Source organism: Papaver somniferum, chromosome 7 (genome assembly GCF_003573695.1).
Source record: "Papaver somniferum cultivar HN1 chromosome 7, ASM357369v1, whole genome shotgun sequence".
NCBI classification, from domain to species: domain Eukaryota; kingdom Viridiplantae; phylum Streptophyta; class Magnoliopsida; order Ranunculales; family Papaveraceae; genus Papaver; species Papaver somniferum.
The window spans coordinates 241,885,664-241,897,399 of record NC_039364.1 but is presented as its reverse complement, the minus strand read 5'-3'; the positions used below and the strand labels follow the sequence as shown (position 1 = coordinate 241,897,399).

General features: G+C 35.1%; 1 protein-coding gene, 1 non-coding gene and 1 pseudogene across 2 annotated transcripts; 2 read left to right on the top strand and 1 right to left on the bottom strand.

The window, feature by feature from the left end:
- Positions 1-7,793: 7,793 nt before the first annotated feature.
- Positions 7,794-9,138, bottom strand: LOC113296266 (pentatricopeptide repeat-containing protein At1g08070, chloroplastic-like). The gene is made up of 3 exons (XM_026544579.1): positions 8,973-9,138; positions 8,576-8,655; positions 7,794-7,925 (listed from the first exon to the last, which is right to left on the bottom strand). Exons 1-3 carry the CDS (start codon positions 9,136-9,138, stop codon positions 7,794-7,796), a joined length of 378 nt encoding a protein of 125 aa, XP_026400364.1.
- Positions 8,568-8,696, top strand: LOC113300797 (annotated as a pseudogene).
- Positions 9,139-10,725: 1,587 nt separating the features above from the next.
- On the top strand, positions 10,726-10,846 carry LOC113300679. Its single transcript, XR_003335886.1, has one exon. It is a non-coding gene; the product is annotated as a U5 spliceosomal RNA (small nuclear RNA).
- The last annotated feature ends 890 nt before the right edge of the window (positions 10,847-11,736 follow it).

Below are 11,736 nucleotides of genomic sequence, written 5' to 3'. Positions count from 1 at the left end.
TTGACTGTTGCAGTGACGGAAATAGGAGTAGCTTACCCAGACTGTAGCCTCCACCACCACCAAAATGTGAAAAAGTTAACTTGGGTTGTGGTAATCGTGAGAAAAAAGAAAAATAGCCCAGGTCAAAAATTGTAATTAGCCCATGAGTTGATACTCCCGTGAGTCAACTATATCCCGTGTCACAATTCAGCTAATACATCAGGACCCTGTCAATACGGCGTTTCGTCTTATTCGTAGTTTCTTTCTAGCGCGTCACAACTCAACACACTTAAAGTTCTATTGGACTCTTTGTCGCAGCAATCACACAAGCCAATATTCACTATTAGGTTTTCATCTTCAAGCTCATCTGTTCATTATTCTTTGAATATAGTAACTAATTACTTTTGGTTTGGTTTTACTTTATTTTGATGTAAAGTTTTATTTTTAATCCATTATATTGAAATCAAACTGAAAACTGATACTAGAACAATGCATTTTTAGTTGATTCACTCGGTGGTCTTTCATGCTCAACTAAATTTATTTATTTTCCATTGGGGATTAGCCCATTCTTGTTAACTTTGAATTTTCAATTGGATTGGGAACATGGGATTCTTTTTCTTTCTCAATTAAATCCTATGCATTTCGGTTCTTATTTTGTTTATGGAATTAGGGTTAAATTTGAATTATCAATCGGGAACGGGTATTCTAATAGGTGGATGTCTTTGAGTTTTGAGGTTATAATGAACCAACGTCCAGTGGCTAAAAAGGGAAGAGTAGATTCATTTTTCTTTCCCTCAAAAAGTATTTTTTCTTCTTCATCATCTAATGCTGATAATTTTGTACCAATTCAAGTTGTACCTAATGCTTACAGGGTTGACAATGGACATATTAATGTTGACAGAGTACTAAATATACAAGGTGATGAAGCTAATGGTGCAAAAGTTGAACAAAAAGAAACTGATCCTTTCTGAGTAGTGAAACATCCAAGATGTGGAACATAATGATACCGCGGTTCAAGAAATTAACTTACAACAACCTGGTTCCAATAGAGTTCATGTTTGTGGAAAAAAAATTAGCCCACCCGAATGTAAAATCCTTGTTCCGTCGCTGTTTATGCAATTGATGAGAGCGCTAACTTGGGTGCTGGTCAGAGAGGAAATTAATCAATTTAATACTACTATAAATTTTTACCAAAAGTGGAATGGGTGTTCGCTGTTACATTGATATTAGAAAAGACAAAATAAAAGAAAAAAAAGAGAGAAAAAAAAAAGGTCGGGTCAGTAGGGCCAACGTTACAGGCTATTTCACCTCCAAAAAAAAAATAAAAAAAGAGATTTCACCTCCAAAAAAAAAGAAAAAAAGAGAGGTCAAAAAAGGAGGTCAGTCGGGCCAACGTAAAAAGAGAGAAAAAAAAAGGTCGGGTCAGTAAAAAGAGAGAAAAAAAAGGTCGGGTCAACGTAAAAAGAGAGAAAAAAAGGTCGGGTCAGTAGGGCCAACTTTACAGGCTATTACACCTTCCTTTCTTGAAATATGCACCCCACCCCTTAGCATGCTAATGCCACCATGCTTAAGGTAAATAATTTAATAAGTTATCGGATGTCCTTGAGGACATGCATTCTTGGAAGGTCCCCGTATATAAACCTGGTTAGAGTTTATGAAATGGGCGATGTGGGACTAATATACATCCCTATCATATGGGCACGTTTTCTCCCGCGGATCGTAAAATTATGGGAACCCTTTCCACATCGTGTCGTTGTATCATTGCTCGATGGTTACTTTGTTTTGACGATATTTAAACAAAAACTTTCAAGCTAACTAACAATGTGGGACTGTAAAATTTAAGAGATTTAAGCCTTTATGATTGTCTTATTATTGATCTATACTTGATGGCATATTTCTGATTGTCTTATTGTTGATTTATTTCGGAAATGGGGATCTCGCGCTTCAAGATTTGCAATCAAAACAGTTAGTACCCGAATATGGACTGAAATTGGATTGCTAAATCAAAAGTTTCACTGTACCCATGAAACACGTTTAAACTTTATGGTTTTAGATGTGCGCAAACCTGCTAATAAAACAATTTTTTTCTTGGAACCTATACACCGAAATTGATAGCTCAATCACTACAGCTTCACAAGCAGATGGCGATTTTTGGTGATTTTACGAATGTCATTGAGATAGGCCTTGTTTTCAGGTCATACATTTATGTGAATGTGTTGATCTGGATGTGGAAAAACAAAATGGTGTAAAGATTTACGAAATATCGGAAGCTTCACGGATTTGTAGATGTAGAACGAAGATTAGAAAGAAAAGAAGTGAAAGCTATTGAAGAAACACATAGATCAAGGGAGAAGATGATATCAGTTACTTATTTTTTGGTTTAGGTTAATAACCGAGTAATAAACGTGGTTATTGTGCTGAACTGGGAGAAAAATAGGCGAGAGGTGGAAAATCTAATTTCCGACTATATTTTGACGAAAAACTATTTTTATCTTTTATATATTTTTTAGTCATTTTATTGGATGCATAATTAGTCACACTATTTAGTGTGACAAGATTAATTAGAAATAAATTATTATTAGATAGAGATTTATTGTTACACTTTTTAATGATGTCACACATATTTGTGTAACAACTTTTCTCACACATATTCAGTGTTACAAATTACTCAATTTAGTGTAGTGTATGTAATTGAGTGGTTGGCAAAAAATTAAAAATAAATAAATCATTGATTTTAAAGATGGTGAAATAATAAATAAGATAAAATCATTAATTAATTAGTTATGTTAATTATTTATTAATTCAAGTAGATACTGATGAGTCTGTAATGTTTCGTGAATTACATCTTGATGACAATGATCAGCTTGTATGGACATTCAAAACAAAAAATTCAGTGAAATAGTCCGACTTGACTGTTGCAGTGAAGGAAATAGGATTAGCTTACCCAGGCTGTAGCCTCCACCACCACCAAAATGTGAAAAAGTTAACTTGGTTGGTGGTAATCGTGAGAAAAAAGAAAAATAGCCCAGGTCAAAAATTGTAATTAGCCCATGAGTTGATACTCCCGTGAGTCAACTATATCCCGTGTCACAATTCAGCTAATACATCAGGACCCTGCCAATACGGTGTTTCGTCTTATTCGTAGTTTCTTTCTAGCGCGTCACAACTCAACGCACTTAAAGTTCTATTGGACTCTTTGTCGCAGCAATCACACAAGCCAATATTCACTATCAGGTTTTCATCTTCAAGCTCATCTTTTAATTATTCTTTGAATATAGTATTTAATTACTTTTGGTTTGGGTTTACTTTATTTTGATGTAAAGTTTTATTTTTTATCCATTATATTGAAATCAAACTGAAAACTGATACTAGAACAATGCATTTTTAGTTGATTCATTCGGTGGTCTTTCATGCTCAACTAAATTTAATTATTTTCCATTGGGGATTAGCCCATTCTTGTTAACTTTGAATTTTCAATTGGATTGGGAACATGGGATTCTTTTTCTTTCTCAATTAAATCCTATTCATTTCGGTTCTTATTTTGTTTATGGAATTAGGGTTAAATTTGAATTATCAATCGGGAACGGGTATTCTAATAGGTGGATGTCTTTGAGTTTTGAGGTTATAATGAACCAACGTCCAGTGGCTAAAAAGGGAAGAGTAGATTCATTTTTCTTTCCCTCAAAAAGTATTTTTTCTTCTTCATCATCTAATGCTGATAATTTTGTACCAATTCAAGTTGTACTTAATGCTTACAGGGTTGACAATGGACATACTAATGTTTACGGAGTACTAAATATACAAGGTGATGAAGCTAATGGTGCAAAAGTTGAACAAAAAGAAACTGATCCTTTCTGAGTAGTGAAACATCCAAGAAGTGGAACATAAAGATACCGCGGTTCAATAAATTAACTTACAGCAACCTGGTTCCAATAGAGTTCATGTTTGTGGAAAAAAAATTAGCCCACCCGAATGTAAAATCCTTGTTCCGTCGCTGTTTATGCAATTGATGAGAGCGCTAACTTGGGTGCTGGTCAGAGAGGCAATCAATTAATTTAATACTTACTATTAATTTTTACCAAAAGTGGAATGGGTGTTCGTTGTTACATTGATATTAGAAAAGACAAAAAAAAGAAAAAAAAAGGTCGGGTCAGTAGGACCAACGTTACAGGCTATTTCACCTCAAAAAAAAAAAGAAAAAAAGAGATTTCACCTCCAAAAAAAAGAAAAAAAGAGAGAAAAAAACAGAGGTCAAAAAAGGAGGTCAGTCGGGCCAACGTAAAAAGAGAGAAAAAAAAAGGTCGGGTCAGTAAAAAGAGAGAAAAAAAAAGGTCGGGCCAACGTAAAAAGAGAGGAAAAAAAAGGTCGAGTCAGTAGGGCCAACGTTACAGGATATTACACCTTCCTTTCTTGAAATATGCACCCCACCCCTTAGCATGCTAATGCCACCATGCTTAAGGTAAATAAATTAATAAGTTATCGGATGTCCTTGAGGACATGCATTCTTGGCAGGTCCCCGTATATAAACCTGGTTAGAGTTTATGAAATGGGCGATGTGGGACTAATATACATCCCTATCATATGGGCACGTTTTCTCCCGCGGATCGGAAAATTATGGGATCTCTTTCCACATCGTGTCGTTGTATCATTGCTCGATGGTTACTTTGTTTTGACGATATTTAAACAAAAACTTTCAAGCTAACTAACAATGTGGGACTATAAAATTTAAGAGCTTTAAGCCTTTATGATTGTCTTATTATTGATCTATACTTGATGGCATATTTCTGATTGTCTTATTGTTGATTTATTTCGGAAATGGGGAGCTCGCGCTTCAAGATTTGCAATCAAAACAGTTAGTACCCGAATATGGACCGAAAGTGGATTGCTAAATCAAAAGTTTCACTGTACCCATGAAACACGTTTAAACTTTATGGTTTTAGATGTGCGCAAACTTGCTAATAAAGCAATTTTTTCTTGGAACCTATACAGCGAAATTGATAGCTCAATCACTACAGCTTCACAAGCAGATGGCAATTTTTGGTAATTTTACGAATGTCATTGAGATAGGCCTTGTTTTCAGGTCATACATTTATGTGATTGTGTTGATCTGGATGTGGAAAAAGAAAATGGTGTAAAGCTTTACGAAATATCGGAAGCTTCACGGATCCGTAGATGTAGAACGAAGATTACAAAGAAAAGAAGTGAAAGCTATTGAAGAAACACATAGATCAAGGGAGAAAATGATAGTTACTTACTTTTTGGTTTAGGTTAATGACCGAGTAAGAAACGTGGTTATTGTGCCGAACTGGGAGAAAAATAGGCGAGAGGTGGAAAATCTAATTTCCGACTATATTTTGACGGAAAACTATTTTTATCTTTTATATTTTTTTAGTCATTTTATTGGATGCGTAATTAGTCACACTATTTAGTGTGACAAGATTAATTAGAAATAAATTATTATTAGATAGAGATTTATTGTTACACTTTTTAATGATGTCACACATATTTGGGTAACAACTTTTCTCACACATATTCATTGTTACAAATTACTCAATTTGGTGTAGTGTCTGTAATTGAGTGGTTGGCAAAAAAAAATAAAAATAAATAAATCATTGATTTTAAAGCTGGTGAAATAATAAATAAGATAAAATCATTAATTAATTAGTTATGTTAATTATTTCTTAATTCAAGTAGATAGTGATGAGTCTGTAATGTTTCGTGAATTCCTTGTTGATGACAATGATCAGCTTATATGGACATTCAAAACAAAAAATACAGTGAAATAGTCCGACTTGACTGTTGCAGTGATGGAAATAGGAGTAGCTTACCCAGGCTGTAGCCTCCACCACTACCAAAATGTGAAAAAGTTAACTTGGTTGGTGGTAATCGTGAGAAAAAAGAAAAATAGCCCAGGTCAAAAATTGTAATTAGCCCATGAGTTGATACTCCCGTGAGTCAACTATATCCCGTGTCACAATTCAGCTAATACATCAGGACCCTGCCAATACGGTGTTTCATCTTATTCGTAGTTTCTTTCTAGCGCGTCACAACTCAACGCACTTAAAGTTCTATTGGACTCTTTGTCGCAGCAATCACACAAGCCAATATTCACTATCAGGTTTTCATCTTCAAGCTCATTTGTTCATTATTCTTTGAATATAGTAACTAATTACTTTTGGTTTGGGTTTACTTTATTTTGATGTAAAGTTTTCTTTTTCACCCATTATATTGAAATCAAACTGAAAACTGATACTAGAACAATGCATTTTTAGTTGATTCATTCGGTGGGCTTTCATGCTCAACTAAATTTATTTATTTTCCATTGGGGATTAGCCCATTCTTGCTAACTTTGAATTTTCAATTGGATTGGGAACATGGGATTCTTTTTCTTTCTCAATTAAATCCTATTCATTTCGCTTCTTATTTTGTTTATGGAATTAGGGTTAACTTTGAATTATCAATCGGGAACGGGTATTCTAATAGGTGGATGTCTTTGAGTTTTGAGGTTATAATGAACCAACGTCCAGTGGCTAAAAAGGGAAGAGTAGATTCATTTTTCTTTCCCTCAAAAAGTATTTTTTCTTCTTCATCATCTAATGCTGATAATTTTGTACCAATTCAAGTTGTGCCTAATGCTTAGAGGGTTGACAATGGACATACTAATGTTGAAGGAGTACTAAATATACAAGGTGATGAAGCTAATGGTGCAAAAGTTGAACAAAAAGAAACTGATCCTTTCTGAGTAGTGGAACATCCAAGAAGTGGAACATAAAGATACCGCAGTTCAAGAAATTAACTTACAGCAACCTGGTTCCAATAGAGTTAATGTTTGTGGAAAAAAATTTAGCCCACCCGAACGTAAAATCCTTGTTCCGTCGCTGTTTATGCGATTGCTGAGAGTGCTAATTTGGGTGCTGGTCACCGAGACAATTAATCAATTTAATACTTACTATTAATTTTTACAAAAAGTGGAATTGGTGTTCGCTGTTACATTGATATTAGAAAAGAGAAAAAAAAAGGTCGGGTCAGTAGGGCCAACGTTACAGGCTATTTCACCTCCAAAAAAAAAAGAGAGAGAAAAAAAAAGGGATCAGTAGGACCAACGTAAAAAGAGAGAAAAAAAAAGGTCGGGTCAGTAGGACCAACGTTACAAGCTAAAAAAAAAGAAAAGAAAGGTCGGGTCAGTAGGGCCAACGTTACAGGCTAAAAAAAAACGTTAAAAGTCGGGTTAGTAGGGCCAAGGTTACAGGCTAAAAAAAAAGAAAAAAAAAGGTGGGGTCAACACTGAAATATATATGCTAAAAAAATAAAAAAAAAAAGGTAGGGTCAACACTGAAATATATATGCTAAAAAAATAAAAAAAAAAGGTAGGGCCAACGTTACAGGCTATTACACCTTTCTTTCGTGAAATATGAACCCCACCCCTTCGCATGCTAATGGTGCCACCATGCTTAAGGTAAATAATTTAATAAATTATCGGATGTCCTTAAGGACATGCATTCTTGGCAGGTCCCCGTATATAAACCTGGTTACAGTTTATGAAATGGGCGATGTGGGACTAATATACATCCCTATCATAGAAAATTAGTCCCATATTGTTCAACGCATGTATTAAAATTGGTGTTACAAGCCTATATATATTGGTTCTGGTGGTTTATGGTAGCATACTCACGTATCAAGCATCGTTAGTTCCTTGTTTCGCTTGCTTACAATAAACACCTGGGATGAGAGTATTCAGCGCCGTTTCATTGTATGAATTCATGGCTTCATCTTCCAGTCAGAAAGAATTTCAGCTTGATCGTTTGACGGCAGTGCTAATACCATGGCCCCCTCGATACTCTGGACGCTGGAAGAATCACATTTCCGTAACTGACTGCATCCAATACCTGAATCACATTTCCGTAACTGACTGCATCCAATACCTTCCCTGCTTCATCCAGAAAGCTCTGCACCCAGGAAACACGTTCAAGCTTCATGGCTTTAGATGTGCGCACACCATGCTAGATTTAGGAAGTTTATGTTATCTGATATAGCAGGCTCAAATGAAGGTGGTGCATCTGTTTCAAGACTTGACTATAAAGGTCGCTTTGCTTGCGTAGCTCAATCACCACAGCTTCACAAGCAGATGGCAATTTGTGGTGGTTTTGGGTGCGTCTTTATTTTTTTTCTTCAAAGCATTTTGATTTCCACTGGGAACCCAAAGTTTTTCCGAGGTTGGGAAAATGTTAACGGAAGGGTTGAAGTTTGAGATTTCAGTACGCCTAAATGCAGTTAGCTCAGTGTGATTTTTTCACAAGTAACCAGGCTTTTGATGTTTTCAATAATCTGTCGATGCATGTGAGGCTCTCATATTGCCTTGGAACCTTCTATTAGATGGGTAATTGCTCATTTTCAATAGCATTGCCTCAGTTTCCTGATCTTAATTCATAACGCGTTAGCATTGGTTGTCATACTTTTGTACTCCTTTGATGTGTCCAAAGAGATGTACAGCTTTTAGCGAAGCGTAATAATAGTCCCACACAGGCCAGAAAGGAAAGAGCAGAAGGAAAACGATCCTATAATTGAAACTCAAAATGCAGCGTGAAACCATACTTACCTGGACGGGGTCAATTAGTGAAGGGTCATGGCGTAAGTTAGTGACTTCCATTTCACTTTGGAAGGGCGCTAGCCTAAGATCTATCCATTGAGAGGTAGAGTCTACGTCATAATTACTAATCTCTTAAAACTGCTAATCTCTTAAAACCAAAATTTGTTTGTTTTATCATTTTTAGTTCTCAAGCAAGGTGACCGCGAATAGCTTAGTTTCTGAGTGTCCCATTGAGGTAGATTACTAACAGTGTTGATTCAAATGAAAATGGAACTTCTATTAAGCTTCAAAAAACAAAGCTGCAACTTTTGATTAGCTTGAGGTCAAGTCGCCTGCCACGGTCTCACTGCCCGTGTAGAATTGGTTTTCTCACTTGGCCATTTGCCTTGCAGCTAATTCACTTAACCTAACATGCTTTCTTGTTGCTCCAACTGATCATTCATCTTCTCCAAAACTTGATGTATGTCTTCCATTTGAGGATGTGTTTTCTCACCAGAAACAAACTCATGAATAAACCCATTAACCTCAATCGAACTACAACCGGGTGTCTTCTCTACTCCTCTATCCTTCATATCTTTCCTTATTCTCCTGGCATCATCATATTTACCTGAACCCGCATACGTATTCGATAGTAAAACTACACCCCACAGTGACGTTAAAAAAACTGGATCATTTAGCCAACGAGTCCCAAAATACAAAAACAAATAGGCTTTGCAGTTGCAGGAAAAAAAAAAAGAGCTCATATGGGCACGTTTTCTTCCGCGGATCCGAAAATTATGGGGAACCCTTTTGTTGGAGTTAATGCATTTTCTAGAATTTCCTAAGCTGTAAAATAGTAAAAAGAGCTTTGTAATGTAAACAGGGAAGTGGATATTCTAGAGTTGTCTTAGAGAGTCTTGTAATATGAACAAATGTTAACATGGTTAGATAAACTAGTATTCCAATCAAAGAAAAATCTAGAGAAAGTAATCTCTAGAGGTTGTCTAGTCAGTCAAATGCTTCTAAGTGAAGTATTATCCAGTGAGCTGTAGAAAGTCCTAGAGAAAGTTGAAGTCTATAAATAATCACTTGTATCAGTTTCTAATAGTAAGAGAAAAAGATGAATGAAAAAAGAAAAGAAGTTCACAGAAAAGAAAATCTGAGAGAGTGAAAAACAATACCAATAACAAGAGTGAGTTATGTGAGTTGTTTCAAATAACTAATCACCAACAAGTTTAAAGACAATAACAATACAAAAGCTCCTACAAATATCCAACACCTTTCCACATCGTGTCGTTATATCATTGCTCGATGGTTACTTTGTTTTGACGATTTTTAAACAAAAACTTCCAGGCTAACTAACAATGTGGGACTATAAAATTTAAGAGATTTAAGCCTTTCTGATTGTCTTATTATTGATCTATACTTGATGGCATATTTCTGATTGTCTTATTGTTGATTTATTTCGGAAATGGGGAGCTCGCGCTTCAAGATTTGCAATCAAAACAGTCAGTACCCGAATATGGACTGAAATTGGATTGCTAAATCAAAAGTTTCAGTGTACCCATGAAACACGTTTAAACTTTATGGTTTTAGATCTGAGCAGACCTGCTAATAAAGCAATTTTTTCTTGGAACCTATACACCGAAATTGATAGCTCAATCACTACAGCTTCACAAGCAGATGTCAATATTTGGTGATTTTACGAATGTCATTGAGATAGGCCTTGTTTTCAGGTCAGACATTTATGTGAATGTGTTGATCTGAATGTGGAAAAAGAGATTAGAAAGAGCAGTATTTTGAGGTGGACCGCCTATTTGTTGCAATATTTGAAAGTTTGAATGGGAACTGCAAGAACTACTTGAAGCCTTTGGGAAGCAGTGTCCCTTTGAACTTCAAAAGCACCCAAGGAAGAATCTGAAACTTACTTGCGAAGAAAAGTATAAATTGTATTGAAGTTTAAGCCTCTTCAATTCCCTCATAGTCCATTGAGGGAGAGTCTACTTCTTAGTTCTCATAGTCTAATTTTTTAGGGTTCTGGTTTTCGCTCAGCGTACGAGTCTTGTGCTCTTCTCATACATTATCCAAATGTATTATTAGTCCCACATTGTATACATTGCAGAACCGTACTCAAAACGCTTTGTATATAAGTAGCACTTCACTCGGCTCTTAGATTCACGCAGCCGTGCGGTAATCACAAAGGGAACTATTCTTTCGCCTTTTACTAAATAATACCGTGTGCTTGCCGCTTATAAGCGGCATACGCCCATTTCTGGAGGGTTTCTCTTTTTCTAAGAGGAACCCGACAATTCTGGCTTTTATTCAAAATCGCATACTACATCCAAAAGGTATAAACTAATCATTTATTATTCAAAATCATTATTATTCAAAATCGTATAAACTAAGGTATAAACTAATCATTTATTATTCAAAATCGTATAAACTAATAATTTATTATTCAAAATCGCATACTACATCCAAAGATATAAACTATTTATATAAATTGGATGTATAAACTATTTATTCACCTAGCATAAAATCTATTTATTATTCAAAATCACAAAATATATTTATTATTCAAAATCGCATATTACATCTATTTATTATTCAAAATCGCATACTACATCTAAAGGTATAAACTATTTATTCACCTAGCATAAAATAACATACTACATCTGATGTAGGACATCCTACTCTATTTCCTATTATAGTTCTTCTTAGAACTTCCTATCATATTTCTTTATTTAGGATTTCCTTTCCTAGTTCTAGTGTGTTTCCTAGTTTGGTTTGATTTCCTTTTCTAGTCCTAATTATATTTAGAATCCTGGAAGCCTATATAAGAAGGCATAGTCATAGTAGACAAATACAATTCTACAACCAATATTATTATTTGATTAATATCAAACTTATCTTTTATTTTTATTATCTTTATTTTATCATCACTTTTGTGAATCTATTGATATCACACTAGTTTCTATCTTTTATCGGATCTTTGATCCAAATCATACACTTCCGCTATGTCAAGTGGCATCAGAGCCACGGTTGAGATTCTCTTTTGAGTTTCTTGGCTTTGTTTCTATCCACGGTTAAGAGCCTCCATTGAGTGCCTTAATTCTTCGTCATGGAAAAAGAATTTCGTACTAGATTCAGAATAGATGAAATGATCACTGAATTTTCTATTGATCCATCAA

Bases quoted from the DNA above. Each gene is read 5' to 3' on its own strand.
- LOC113296266 (XM_026544579.1), bottom strand. From the start codon at position 9,138: ATGAAGGATAGAGGAGTAGAGAAGACACCCGGTTGTAGTTCGATTGAG. The intron at 8,656-8,972 runs GTTAAGTGAATT...CTCAATGGATAG, and splicing joins GCAACAAGAAAGCATGTTAG to ATCTTAGGCTAGCGCCCTTC. The intron at 7,926-8,575 runs GTAAGTATGGTT...TCCTGGGTGCAG, and splicing joins CACTAATTGACCCCGTCCAG to AGCTTTCTGGATGAAGCAGG.